Source organism: Schistocerca gregaria, chromosome 4 (genome assembly GCF_023897955.1).
Source record: "Schistocerca gregaria isolate iqSchGreg1 chromosome 4, iqSchGreg1.2, whole genome shotgun sequence".
In the NCBI taxonomy this organism is placed as follows: Eukaryota; Metazoa; Arthropoda; class Insecta; order Orthoptera; family Acrididae; genus Schistocerca; species Schistocerca gregaria.
The window spans coordinates 71,662,136-71,677,818 of NC_064923.1; the positions used below are offsets into that span (position 1 = coordinate 71,662,136).

At 39.6% G+C, this 15,683-nt stretch overlaps 1 protein-coding gene across 1 annotated transcript in view; it reads right to left on the reverse strand.

The window, feature by feature from the left end:
- The window catches only part of LOC126267596 (Down syndrome cell adhesion molecule-like protein Dscam2), a 222,942-nt gene that overhangs the window by 35,726 nt on the left and 171,533 nt on the right, over positions 1 to 15,683 (reverse strand). Inside the window, exons 16-17 of the mRNA XM_049972898.1 lie at positions 7,916 to 8,101; positions 2,340 to 2,633 (exon numbers count right to left, since the gene is read on the reverse strand). Coding sequence (XP_049828855.1) covers positions 2,340 to 2,633; positions 7,916 to 8,101 — 480 coding nt within the window. The remainder of the gene's footprint in view (positions 1 to 2,339; positions 2,634 to 7,915; positions 8,102 to 15,683) is intronic.

A 15,683-nucleotide genomic window follows, 5' to 3' on the forward strand; every position in this document is an offset into this window, starting at 1 on the left:
TGGTAAACCCTATTCTTCCTGTAGCTCAAAAACCAGAAATCACACAGAGTGAGATCAGGTGATCATGCCAGCCATGCATTTGGAAATGATTGGCTGATAATTCAATCATTTCCAAATGTGTTTCGAGAAAGCAGGTGAACTTCATGAGTGATGTGTGGTGGGTCCCCATTTTGTGTGAAAACTGTTGAGTTCAATGCATCTCTCTCCTGTAAGGTGTATGACATGCTGGTGAAGCACCTCTCAGCAATGCTGGCCAGTCACACTGCACATCTTTGGTCCTTGAGTGCCAATCTGTCTCAGAAAAAAGGGCGGGGGGGGGGGGGGGGTAAAGATGAACCATGAAGCCACACCATATGGTGACGCATTCACCACACAGAGAAACTTCATGCACAGTGACTGGAGATGAAGATCCCCCACACTCAGCAAATCTGTGTGTTCACCTCACCCATCAGAGAAAAATGAGCATCTCTCTGTAGGACAGTCTAAGGCCAGCCCTCATCAATTTGAATCCTTGCGAGAGTGAATGTAGCATGTTGTTGTGCATTCTGTGGTGCAAACTGCTGTATGATATGGAGCTTGTAGGATACCATTTGAGAAAGGTTCAAAGCACCTTCTGTACAGCAGACTATGGGATGTTCAACTGTTGTGACACAGCAAGTGCATTTCCTGATGATTGGGAATTGGGCGCAGCATTGTCTGCTATGGCAACAGCAATTTCATCAACCACCTGTGGTGCAAACGGTCATCGGCCTCTTACTGGTGTGACATCTAGTTCTCCAGTTGATTTGAACTACTTCATGTTCTGCACAGCAGGTGGAGAAAGAGGAACTTTCTGTAATCCTTTCAGCTGGTGATAATCTCGAAGTGCAGCTGTAGAATTACTGTTGTTTTGCTAATAGAACTCACCAATAATGACCTGCTCTCTTTGTCCAAGCTCATGTTGACAAGTCAAAAAGTGCACTGCAACTGGTCAGTTGTGTGAGATTATGAATCAAGAAGACTAATCACAGCACTTGGTGGCCATAGTTGGAACTGGACGGTGGTGCCGTGACACATGGAAATCGTGCACCCATACTCTGGATATTAATGCTACCAAGTTTCCGTGTTATAACGTATTAAACAGGGAATGTTTAATTATAACCACCTGGTGCACTGCTGATACCAACAAGACTGGAGCAACAGACATCAGGGACCACCTGACATGGCTATGACTTGGTCTGTGAAATATTGAGGAGGAATTATGATGTGACCTGAGCAGACACCCAAGAATTATACACTTGCTTCTTCTTCTCACTCTCTTCATATTTTTGGCTTGTAATTGCTAGGTGGTACTATGCAAAAAGTAAAGTTCATAAATTGAGCTTAGAAACCCTGTGGTGATTAAAATTTATTCACTTAGAGCCATATCAATTTGCTTTGTGTGAGCACATGCTTCTCAGACTGTTGTGGCACACTCTCTAGGTACAAAAACAAGGTTAGAGCTGTCTTGCAAAAATATGCTAGCTGTGTTCCAAAACGCGGACCTCTCATATTTTTTATGATGTTATTACCTGCACTTATTTTTTCCTTTTAAGCTTATGGTGGTGCAGTATCTGCTCTAATTTCACCGCTAGATCTTATAGGTGGCCATAATGCACTATGATGAGTCCTTCCCATTCAACGCTTAGGTATTTCCTTGCTTCTTAATTTAATAAGAGAAAAGCACTCTTTTGGTTTGTACTTGATTCAGGCTTTAGATGATTTGCCTTATGGTATGGACAGCACATCTAAAGAGCTGCTGATAAAGTCTTCCCAACGTCTTCAAAACTCCTCCTTTGGTCATAACTGACAGTATTGTCTGCATATAAATTTTCTTCGATATGCTGGGATTAGAAGATAATTGCTACAGTTGCATGTCTGGTTGTTGGAGCAAGATCACACTGCCTTTTAGCATAGCACTCTTTGGTTTCCCCTGTGACTCTTCTTTTACCTTGGTGAGGGGCATATAATCTTTGACTTGAAATAGGGTTCTTGACAATACTAGTGATACAAAAATCCTTCTTAATATTGTATAGTTTGCCAAGAAGTTTACAGTGATTAATTGTGTATCAATTTGCTGCTAAATCACAATACTTTCTCTGTTGTAAACTTATACCTATGTTCCAGTACTGTGTAAGACTCAATGATGATAATCTCAAGTTTTTCTTGTTCCTTCTATAATTTGTTCCAATTTCCCTACCAGAGTTACATAAAAACAGCACTGGAGATTTTACTTTTTTGTGTTCTAAATAATTATTAGTGACTAATTAAGAGTGATATTTCAGCTGAGTAAATTAAACAGAAATCCATACAAGACTTACCTCCGGCACTGAAAGATGTTATGAAATCATACAGGGATACAGTTGAGCCTGCACTATTGTGTGCAGTAATTCGCAGCTGGTACTCTGTCTCAGGATTAAGATCAAGAATAGAAAATTTCTCTTCTGTGTACTTCAAATTATTCGTGACGAGTGTCCATTTCTTGTCAGATTTCAGTTTATATTCTACTACCAGTGTTGTTATAGGACACCCTCCAGTGTCCCATGTCCTTACATTTAGATGTATAAAAGTAGAATTTATTACCAAAAATTCATCTTTGTTTGGAGCAACTGGAGCTGTAACATACATATAATGCAGAGTACACGGTCAAATTATTTAAAGAGATTAAGTTGAGTTTGGTAACTAAACTATACAGTATATGTTGATGAAGCTGCTCAGAAGTAGTTGTGGTACATAAATTAAAAATAAGTAGTTTTTATTCAAATTATTTCTTCTGAGGTCAAAATGTGTTTACTGAGCTTGAATTCAAGAGTGCCACAGAGAGCAGAACTGACATCTCATAGCATTCCAGATGTATTCCATCGGGTTCAGATCAAGTGAATTTGGTGACCAAGACATCAATGTGAATTCACTATAATGCACCTCGAACCACTGTAGTGCAATTCTAGGCTTATGATGTGAATGGCTATCCTGCTGGAAGATGCCATTGCCACTGGGGAAAACATCAAGCATGAAGAGATGAACATGGTACACAATAATGTTCATGTAGTCCACAGCTGTCATGGTTCATTCAGTTACTACCACAAATCCCACATAATTCTGGAATTAAAGAACATTATAGAATTTAGTACACATGATGTTTATCTACTAAGTTATGTCGAAGGAAAGGTTGCTTTAACACATATGTTATTGGTGCAATGCTGAAGTATGTAAGATGTAATAAAAAGAAACCAAATTTTTGAAACAGCATGCCAACAAACAGAGAGAGCACGCTGTGGCTACTGAGCACACCTAGTGGCAGATTTAGACAACAAACTGTCATTTGCCTCATGTCACTTAGACAATTAGCAAGTGAACCATAGCTGCTGAAGTAAGCATGTATTCAGTCTGCTCATCAGATTAATACAATGAAGGAGCTTGAAGAACAACGTGTGTGTGAAATTCTGCTACAAACTTAGCAAAACTTTCACAGAGACATTTAAAATGCTTAGCCAAGCATATGGGTGGACTGTATGAGTCACACGCAGGGCTACAAGTGGTTTAAACATTTTCATAAGAGCAGAAGTTGGTCTGTGATGATTACAATTCTGGACATCCTTCCACATCAACAGGTGATGGTCATGTGGATAGTGTCCATGCTGTGATTTGTGGAAATTGTCGTTTAACTGTTCAGGAAGTTGCTGAGGAGGTGGGCTTCAGTGTAGGATTATGCCATCAAATGTTGAGCAAAAAACTTGAGATGCATCTGTTCGGTGCAAAATTTGTACTGTGTTTGTTAACTGAAGATCAAAAACAGACCTGTGTTGAAATGTGCAGGGAACTGCTTGACACTGTTAATGACAATGAAAACTTTCTAGGTGATGAGGTGTGGGTGTATGATTATGATGCTGAAATGAAGATGCTGTCATTGCAGGGGGTGGACAAAATGTTACCTTGTCCAAAAAAGCACACAAGTCAGTGAAAGATAAAGGTGATGTTGGTAGTGTTTTTTTTTGACTAAAAAGGTATTATCCATAATGAAATTGTGCGGTGTGGTCAGAAGGTAAACAAAGAAGTCTACAAGGGAATCCTTGTGCATTGCGGGATGCTGTGTACAGGAAGAGGCCTGAATAGTGGGAAAACCAGAGTTGGATGTTGCATCATGACAATGTGCCAGCTCACGTGTCACTCCTTGTCTGCAGCCATCTAGCACAACACCCCATTCCAGTTGTGCCCCTTCCACTGTATTCTCCTGACCTAGCCCCAGCAGACTTTTTCCTGTTTCCCAAACTGAAAAACACTTTGAAAGGATGTCATTTCCAAACCACAGAGGTGATACAAGACAACGAGATGTGAAACCTGCACACCATCCCCAAAGATGTGATCCAGGAGGTGTTAAAAAACTGGAAGAAATGATGGGAATGGTATGTTGCCAGTAGAGGGAACTATTTTGAAGGGGACAATGCTTAAAATGTTGTACAATAAGCAGTAAAGTTGATACAGTGAAAGTTCAGTTTCTTTTTGAACACACCTCACATGCATTCATTCACAAAATAAATAAATCTGTCTCTGTAGATTCCAACACATGGGAGAACCCTTGGAGATGACTGTAAGTACTCAGCAACCACCTTCTTTTCCAGTTGTCCTACCACGTACAGGACTAATAATGTTTAACTCAAATAGTCCAACATATCTGACCAATACAGGCCTTCTCACACCCACTAAGACCCACATTGCCTTCAATGAAAGCCTGGAGGATATTTACACTTGTCCTAGGGCTTAAAGCTCTTGACAATTTTTGGGAACTACTGACAATATAGATATGAGTAGTATTTATGAAAATTTGTTGTTTCTGGATGTTTGCTCTGTTTCACAGTTGCGGATCAAAATGTGTACCAAATATGTTAACAGAGTACCTATTTCAACAAACTAATGGTCAGTGACAAAGCACTTTTAGTAAATGTCCCAGAACTTAAGTGGCTTGAATTATATGTATTAGTACCCTGGATTTTTCACAGCATGAGATGGGTGATGAATTTTCTATGTCTGAAGATGAAGGAACCACAGGAAACTCAGTGTTGTATTATCTTTTCTGGAACATGCAGAAAGGGTTGCAACTGTGTTATAAAAGGACTGTAAAAATCCACACAGATGGTAATTTAACCATCAGTTATGGGTTATAACTGTGCAATGTTCAATGTGGCATCAGCACTACTAAAATCACCTGAACTACAGAGGACAGTGAAAAAATCCTACATTGCACCTGCATAATACCACCAAAATAAGACCTGTTGTCTTATTTTCATCATCTTTCAACACTTTCTGTTAGAAGGTTGTTGGAGATAAATACCATTTCATAAATACAACTAAAACCATACTGGGTGCAAGTGAAAACATAGGTTAAAATTGTGACACTGCTATGGCAGACTGGTTTTTTAGGTAACATTAGTATTATTTCCCACAGTTAGAAATCAGTATTAATTTGCAATAAAAGCAACAGGATACATATTAGTAAAATCAAAAGTTCTTGGTTGTAAAATGTAAATTGAATTGCTTTGTCCAGAAAAAGATAATGAGGATAATAAATTATGGAAAGCTTGCTAATCAATCTGCCTGAGGTACCACAACCAAACAATGCTACTTTCACATGGTTACATAAACAAACACAATAATGGTTGTTTTAACATTTATGATTCTCACAGTACAGAAAATCTATGTGTGAAAGTACTCAGTATAATGTACAAAAGTTAAGAATGTGATGGGATAATGTGTACACACAGTATAAAATGTAGAAACAGAAACCTTCAGTTTTGTACCAAATTTATCCAATTCTGTCACTAGTAATTTCACTATTCATTTTCTTTCATTGTTTTTAGCATTCCTGTCAGTCCAAAAAGTTTCGAGACTGATTAATAAAAAAAAAAAGAAGAAACCTGAAGATGATGGTTTTAATGCTTCAGTTGTTCTACATAGCCCCTCCCCCCAAAATTGAGTAAAATGAATAGAACGTTCATATAACCATGTGAAACTGCCAGAAAAGTATTTCTTTGAGATATCATTCAACTTGCATGTCACAATGTCTTCAATGTTGGTTATGTCATCAAAGTGTTGACCTTTCATTCAGTTCCTGAACTTTGTCAATAAAACAACACCAAGTCTCACCACCCATGATGATCTTTTCTAGAAAAGAATTGTCCAGACTGAATTTCAATCAGGATGCAGCAGATGTCCATGTGTTGTTTTTGATGACGAGTCAATTTGTGTGGAATAAACTATGTGTACTCTTTTCTCTTCTTCGCAACATTCTGGAGTATGTCTTGAACAGTTGATTTTTGAGACAACATTGTCACACTATGGTCATACATCTACTATTTACCACTTCCAGTTGACAACAAATTGGGTCAAAGGCAAATCTGTTGTTTACAATTGTTAATTCAAGCTGCCACCACAGTTATTGCACTGATGTCACTAATATGCCAGAAATAAAATCAGTCTTGGAACTTTTTGTGTGAATAGTGTATTTCATCACTATGCTTCTCAGTTGTGTTCCATTCTATTTAATTCTTGCTGTAATTTGATGTGAAACATAGTGTTATGTTTTGCTGTTTTTTAGGTAAAATATTTCACAAATTCCTTATCTTGTGCACATCAATATTATACCCAAAACTGTGTCTGTCAACTGACTGATTCTCATTCTGAACATGAAACTGTGCATTTGAAATCAAATAAATGCCATGTACATAGTGTTTCATATATGATACAATTGTTGTATCCAGCACTGCATTGAAACTAATACAGAATTAGCAGGTCCCTTCGCTGCATAAGTTATGGCCCATTCCTTGGACTCTGACAATTGGCATATTGACTTTAGCCAAATTGGATAACTGAGGAGAGGCATTAGAAAGAAATTTGTGAGTTACCACTCCAGCCCGGTGCATTAGCAGTATCTGTTTACAGAGCTCTGCACAGAATCAAACCAGAACAATGTGAAATAACAACAGTGCATTTACTCACAAATCTGTTGCTCAACATGACTAATGCAACATGTTACTGCAATTTGGGGGTGACAGAGAGGCTGATTGATCATGAAATGCTCTTTCCTTCTCCTGACTCATGCTGCATTCATTAGAGTATATGAACTTGCAGAACAACTGAAGCTGCAGTTCTGCAAATTCTCGTAAGTATCCTCAAGATGTCAAAACAGGAGTGTGGTGTGCAGTTAGTGCAGCAGAAGTTATCTGACTGATCATTTTCAACCAAACCGTAACTTCTGATAGGTAAGTAAACATGAGACTGCAATCTCTTTTCAGGGAATTAATTACTAACAAAATAACCGATGGAGGTGTTGAGTGACAGATAGACTAAGCTTTGTTTACTATTACATGTTCATTTAAATGTGCCTGTTTGCTGCTCAATGCCTCCTCTATGTGGTGTGTAACAGTCTCTCCTAATTCATGCTGTTATTATTCCAACCTTAGGTTTTCCATTGTTTCAAATGACCTGTAGTTATTTCATGCAGGATAATCCAAGAGCACATTCTGCCATTGCATCTGTGACAACTATACAAGGTGTTTTGAAGACAGGAACTTTCCTCATAATAAGGTCACACACTCTGTGACTCCCCACTGGTTAACAGTGCAACAATTTTCTCTTTCCAAGAGCAATCCTATTTCGTCTACTTCATCAAAAGCTGAGACACCGCCCTGTTAGAGTCCAAGGAATGGGCCAGAGAATATGTGGCAGTTAGAACCTGACTGCTGGTATTAATTCCCATGCAACAATGGACATAGTGTTTACATCATGCATGAAACACCATGTATTTATACTGCCTACCATATTGTACATGTGTTGTTACTGAATGTAAAAAGGTAAATGACTTATTAAAAAACTATTTCTATGCTAGTTTCAAATTACTTGCCTTTTCCTTGTGTGTAAGCAAACAGAGTATCTGTGGGGTTGCTGTGTCCAGCTTGATTGAAAGCCTGAATATAAAGCTGATACTTTGAGCCGCACTGGAGGTTCTCTAGATTAAAGTGGTTGTCTTCAGCATGCAGGATCATTTTTTCCCATTCACCAAATTCTCGTTTGAAATGTAAGCTATAACCTGAAAATAGAGTTATATTGAACATCAAAAAGACTGTTTGAATCTACTATGCTCAAGTTTGAAAGCAGTTTTTACTAACAACAGGATCAGAAAAAAGAAGGGGAGTAACTAGCTTGTGACAAACAGCATCAACTTTGCAGTAGTCTTCCTGCCAAACCTTACTCACTCATTGTAACAAAGAACAGTGTGGGAGGAACTAGATATAGGAAAGGTAGCTTCTAAGTGGCATTAAAATACAGATTTTTTCTGAAATTGATGGTATAAGTAACCCAACCAAGAGGTTATATTCTGTGCATTACAAAGAGACCACTGTTATACATCCTCATAACTTTAGTACTTCTAAGGTCTTGGCATGTTCCATTGGTTTAGAAAGTATTCATGATAAGTACACTATGATGACAAATTATGAAGCATATTAAATGAACAATAAAAATAAAATCCACATAATTTCTGGTTGTCCTTAAATAAATTCCCATGCTATTTTCAAAACAATGGACTATATTTAACACGAATTTGTGGCTTTAATGCCATAGTTGCCTCAATAAGCCAAATTTGTTCAAATACACATCTTTATTATTCATTTTTAACTCTTGGGGTGTGGAATGAATTAAGATTCCTTTAATACAGTATTGCATGACTATAGGCTGTTACATTAATTACTCATTAGCTTTAATTTCTCTAACAGGCAGTATCTTCTCTTGAGTTGAGGTCACAAATGGCTTTTCTGCAGAGTTATTCTAAGTGCAACATTCCCACCCTATCAAAAGACAGCAGGCCATGCAAAAAAGTCAAGCACATACAAGTGAGAAATTCAAGATGTGGCTTCCCTGTATAAGAGTTTAATTAACTCAAGTACTGTTACTGTTTCTTTTGACAAAGACAGCTCTGATTCCTTCTCCTGCCATGAAATTAGATCAATGATAAAATTTGAATAATTGAAGTGGCACCCATTTAAATTCATTGTCAGCTCTGTTTAGTATATGGACACAACATCATGAGCATACAGCAGCTGTATTGTTAGTGCACAATATTATCCAGAGTTGTCAAACTGTCCACAGGGAAGAGTGCAATAGGTAGCCATTGTTCATCAGTGATGACATTGTTGAGCAGTTGCTACTTGCACTATGGAACTGGGAACTACCATAATTATGAAACTCTGCAAGAATTTGAAAAGACCATTGAAAACAAGAGCAGTGGGGTGGACAGTGTAGATCTTTTGTCTGCCCATGAAAATTCTCATCCAGGTACAGTTCAATTCCTGCATAAATTAGGTTGTAAAGTTTTTTTACCATCCATGGTGTACTACTGTTTGTACTTCCAACTATCTCCATATTTTCTTGTGCCTGAAGATATGACTATCAGTCAACATTTTTCAGTGTAAGAAAGCTTTCATATGCTTGTTCTAACCCTGTGCATCAACCTTCTGTTACCCAAGAATACAAAGGCATGGTGTGAAAAATACCTTATATCTGTTGGTGACTATGCTGAGAAGTAGGCCGATGGTTTCTGTATCACTTTTAGTAAATGTTCCTATGTATCTGCATGTTCTCTTTGTTGACAGCCCCTGGGAAACACCATAGTTTTTAATTCCTGTATAGCATTTGACACTTCTTATATTCATGGCACTCCCACTCCCAGCCTCTTGCCAAAGGGATCACATTGCTGAGAAGACCCATGTGCAAGACTTACCCATTCACCCACCCAGCACTTCCTATTCCAGTCTGGTCATAGGCTTATCATACCCTACCAGAGAAAAAGCTACTTGTGAAAGCAACCATGTCATACACCAACTCTGATGCAATCACTGCACAGATTTTTTGTTCATATGAAAACTGACCAGCTATCCAGCAGAATGAATGGCCACCACCAAACTGTGGCCAAAAACAAATTTTACCACCCAGTGGCACAACATGCACCTGAACACTACAAGCTTGATTTCAATGGTTGCTTGACAAACAGAGCCACTGGATTCTTCTCTCCACCACCCTTCTGAACTACACAGATGGGAGTTACCCTTGTGATACACCTTCACTTCCACAATCCTCCTGGCTTCAGTAGTCTCTGTTAGCTCACTGTCCCCACACCCTACAACCAACAATTTCCCCTTCATATCTCTTATCACCACACCTCCACATCATGTTCACTGTGCCCCAGTCCCCATCGTCTCTGGCACCCGTGCATCAAATGCCTAGCTCATACACATGTGTGCACATGACTCAATGTTTTTGCTGTTCATTGAGTGATCTCCTTTACTCCCTAAAACTAAATACTAACATAAATTTCCCAATATATTTCTTATGTTCTGTCAAATGACAAAAATTCCCTTGGTTAAGTCTCCCATATTTTGGATTGCAAAAAATGAGGACACTTTCTATATTTTAGAATATAAAAAGAGGACACGTTCCATATTTTGTAATTAAAAGAGGATATTTTTTTCAGTGGACATACAACAACTATTTACTACTATACATTAACAATGGAAAATGGACAAAAGGAGTGCAATTTACCATCACAAATAGTTTTCAGTTAATAAATTGTAGGAATTACTTCTGTATGAGTATTTGATGAATACAGTGACCTAGAAAAGATATTGTTGACCTGTAAACTTTGGTGAGCTCAGGGAGCAGAAGAAGAAGGACTAGACTACAGCAGGCTGAGGAGAGGTATGAGAGAATGCTTCTGCTATCATGCTCAGTGGTACTGATCATCTCTTGTGGCAGAAACAATGTGTGGTAACAACAAGGTTTCCTAAAAGTTTATTAAAGAGATATTCATGTTCAAAAGTGGTGGCATTTGTAGCAATGAATATGAAATTAAATTAAAACTGTTATAATACCATTGTTGTAAAGTCGTATAGGCTGGCAGTAGCAGCATGTGCCACAGAGTCTTCCTGCTTCTATTGCCAAGAAAAAGATTGGAACAATGGGCTCACAGGTCAAGAAAATGTGAACACGCTATAGGTATGCTTTATTTCTACATTTTTATATTTAGAAACAATTACACACCTTATTATATGTTTCCCGTCATTTGCACTTTGTTAACAGTAACCCAAGTGTACCGCTTATCTTCCTTAATAGTCATTAGTCATTCATTAGATAGCTGTGGGACTCCTTGCCACAAACATTTTTATAATCATGTTGTACTTGCAACAGGAAGTGCACAGACAAATTGCTTGTTTATTTTGCCCAGTGACTTTGGATTAGAAAGAAAAGTCTTTCTGCATTTGCGTTGTAGGATGGAATGGCAAAAAAAAAAAAAAAAACCACTTTTAGCAGTTCTGAGTGGTAGAAAGAATGTCTGAATTTCTCAGAATGTATGGTTCACTTTTTGTGAGTTAGAAGATGAGTGAAATCATGGTTACACTCATGTTCTTCATTTACAAACTTCTTCAGGCGGCAGTGCTCATTAAGACATTTTGCTTCACCTTCATCCAAAAGATATTTAAAGGTACATTCTAAGTCCTTCCATTCAGGTGATTTTTGAAGAGGTATCTACATAAAATATGTGAAATCTTGCATGGAGTCAACCACTTCTGAAGATATTCTTAATGTCTAGTCTGTTGTGGAGTCTAAATATTGCTGCAGTGAATTTGTCACATCAACATCCAGTCAGTTTTTACAAATAGTACGTTCACATTCCAATTCATTCCTGTTATATCTATAAAACAAGGATCCTTTTCTTGTAGCTTTGCAGCAAACCTGCACTTCCTTCCAGGTATATTTGATATTAGTACAGTAGCTTATTAAACACCAGCTCATTCTTGAAATCATGACCTAACAACGACTGAGAATATCTATGCGCAACATCATGAAACCTTATCTTACTTGGTGCAGGAAGAGGAGGAAAAACAGAATATGAATCATCACTGGGGAAAGAATCTCCACCGTCTTGTTCAGCACTGACAATACTGGCCCAATTTCCACTTACTAATGATCACCTACTGTGACAAAAATTACAAATTACACATGATAGTAACAAGATTTTGAGAGAGAGAGAGAGAGAGAGAGAGAGAGAGAGAGAGAGAGAGAGAGAGAGAGAGAGAGAGTAGTATAGGAACCTATGTGTTCAATTGTGGTTTTGCCAGTGTCAGACACTGCACTGAACAAGTGTTGCATAATTTATTTTGAACTAAAATGACTCAAAATTCCAGAGTAAAGTAACTAAGTAATACACAAAACTGATCCACATAACACAAATATGGCTTTAGTCACAAACCTCTGAACAATAATGGAAATAAGCCTCTCACGAATCACACGTAACAAGACAAATGAATCACACAGATAATGCAAGGTAAGTGATGCACAGAACTGATGTGAGTGGTACAAACTATAAGAACATAATGAGGGTGAGCCAGCAATGCTCCATGCATATATAGGCGTTAGTCGCCGGTAGATGGCGTGGCAGATACAGTGCCATGTACATGCTTCCAACAGGCAGTCTCTAGTGGCCAGTCCGTACTGAGATAGTTGGTGGTTTATTGAAGTACACACATGGAGTGATGCTATACTTGGCACACACACACTCATACACACTAGTAGCAGAATATAACACAACTCTCCCTCATGTGAAGAGGGCGCCCTGTTGACAGAGGGGATGCCGGCGTCCTGATGAGAGACACATCAATTGGATCTGGAGTGGTGGCAGCTAGTGCCAACAGTGAGGGTGGGATGATGTGCCAGGTGGACACCAGAGAGGATGGGGCTGGAATGCGGGCACGGCCGAGGGCAGCGTCCCATGTGGTGCCCACTGACATAACCGGGGAGTAAGGTGCCATTGCCATTTCTGTGTCATCATCAGTGGGCAGGTCTCAGTGCAGAGGAGACAGGGCTGGATCCACAAGTGATGATGGCTGAGGTGATGATGGCAAGGGAGCTGGTGGAGGCAGCCCTAATGGAACAACAGGCTGCAGCAGCTACCCGAGGCTGGAGACGGACCAGCAACTGGTGCTGGGAAGATGGAACTGCAGGGTGCTACACATGGGAGAGGAAGCCAGTGGAATGGGTGTGCCTCCATAGCAGGTGAGGACGGGCTCAGGGTGGCGGGCAATGGGGCATGCTGCAGTGATGGGGGTTGTACCTGCAAACTGGTAGCATCCGGTGACAAGCGGGAGCATAACTGATCAAAGTAGTACTCTACCAGCCTGTCAGTCATACAGACATCACAAAGATGGTGTCACTGGCAGGTAACGACAGTGGATGGTATATACTTGAGCTGGTGACCAAACGCTAATGCCCACACCAGTGATCACAGCGTGAAGTGGCCAGCCATATGAACCTGACTGCGACAGGTGTAGCACAGGCTGCAGAAGGTAGAGGGTCCTGCGTGGCTGCCAGCAGTGAAGCAGCTGAGCCAGGTACCCTCCCTGATAGGCATGAAGCAATAGGCGCTCAGAATGCAGAGAAGGGTTTCATCCAGCAATGAATCCACAAAAATTTTTCATTTGGGACTTACATGTACACACTAGTTTTTCCACCTTACTATTTTAATGGAGGGTGGAATGGTGGAACTGTAACATGATGAATTCTGTGACAAGAACAAAGCAATTGAAAGGTGTGAGAAATGAGCTGAGGCCGATGATCGGTTCCTAAGGTACAAGACAACACCTCAAAAGAAGAAAAACCCTCAGAAGCTTATGAATTGTGACCTCAGCCAATGTTGACACACACCAGAGAATGTAAGGAAACCAGGAAAATACGTCCACAACCAAGAGCAAGTAGGAATTCAATAAGGGACCCACAAAGTATACATGAACGCATTCTCATGGCTGCCATGGAGCGGGGCAGGGGGACAGGGAATGCCTGGGGAGTTACCTATTGTCTGGCGCACTATTCACAAGGCGCAAGAAAACTGACAATTTTGTCATCAATCTCTAGCTGAAAAACATGTCTCTTTAGGGGATAGGTCTTCTGTGAACAATAACAAAACACCATCAGAAACAGAGAGGCAATACTATAGGGAAAAACAGTTACACTCGGAGACCAAAGACTGACCCAGTGGCTTATCTGGCCAGCCTTGTTGAACAAACCGAACCACGTGGCGGAAAACTGGGTCGGCGGCAGAAGCAGCTCCTGTGCGTGAGCTTGTAATTGAGATCTCTTGGTTGTGGCCCGCATTGCAATATCAAGATGGAAGCAATGCAATTCTTCATGATCAAAGTCGGGATCAGGAGCCACAGGAAGGCAGGACAAGGCATCCACATAGGCATCTTTAGACATAGTTTGAAAATGGGTTTCATAATTGAAGTGAGACCAAGAGCAGTGCCCAGCATTGCAGGCAGAGTGCTGCCTTGTCAGGCATGGAAGTGAGTGTTAAACAAGGAAACCAAGTGTTTATAGTCAGTAATAAGGTGAAACTTGGAGAGAGGGAAAAAAAACACCCTTAAATTTCTGGGCAGCGTAGACTATGATGAGAGCCTCTTGTTCCACCTGAAAGTAGAATTTCTGGGTTGGAGTGAGGGATAAAGGTGAAAGCAACATGTTGTTCTGAGCCATCGGCATACTGATGAGCTAGTACCACACCAAGACACGAATTCGAGTCTGTCACACCAAAACCAAAGAGTACTTTCTGAGTCTTTTCATAAGCCCCCCAATCCTCAGCTGAATCAAGATGTGGAGGAATAATAGGTGGCTAGACTTGTGGAACTTTCACCTGTATGTTAAACAAAGCTGACAATGTGGTCAATGCCACAGTAAGCTGTTCAGTCAGGATTGGTAGCACGATGCCCATGATGACTAAACTTGCTGAAACCACACTTAAAGACTGCACATGTGGAAACCACCCCATCCCTGCTGCCAATTGCATAGTACCAAGTAATAAACAAAACTGATCCAGGTAACACAAATATGGCTTTAGTCATAAACATCCGAACAATAACAGAAATAAACCTCTAGTGACTCCACACATAAGAAGACAAAAGAATCATACAGAACGTGCAACATAAACAATATGCAGGACAGCTGATGTGAGCAGTACAAACTAAAACAACAAAGTGAGGATGAGTCAGTGCTGCTCTGCATATATATAAGCATGAGTCGCCAATACATGTTTTAACATACCTTAAAATTCCTTCGAGGTGCAAATTTTAGGAACAAAAATTAGGAGCTATCTGGAAGAATCCATATGTATGGTAGCCCTACCCAAAAAGAGGATGTGTCTCGAAAAATCCGTATGTATGGTAGCCCTACATCATTTGCAGCTTGATAATTATTAGTCTTTTCTCCTTTCTTTACTGAATTCTAATATGATTTGTGTTATTGACATTAATGATGGTCCTATATACACTGTATGTTCCTCAAGTATCTAACTCCTACTTATTTACATATAAATGTGCTTATAAATGAGCATCTTCCTCCGCATATCTAAACTTGTAAACACACCCTTATGGATACCTGAAGATGTAATTTTGTTGAATACGTAATTTACTCTACATAGACGTAGATGCTTGCACCCAGGCTGAGCTTGCAAGAAAAAGAGTAATCAAATTGTTTATGAGCTTGAGAGGAACAAAATGTAGTGTGATCCAAATTAACATTCCACGAGTATGATGTTAAATAGAGGAAAAGGCCAAATTCTTGACCAAATT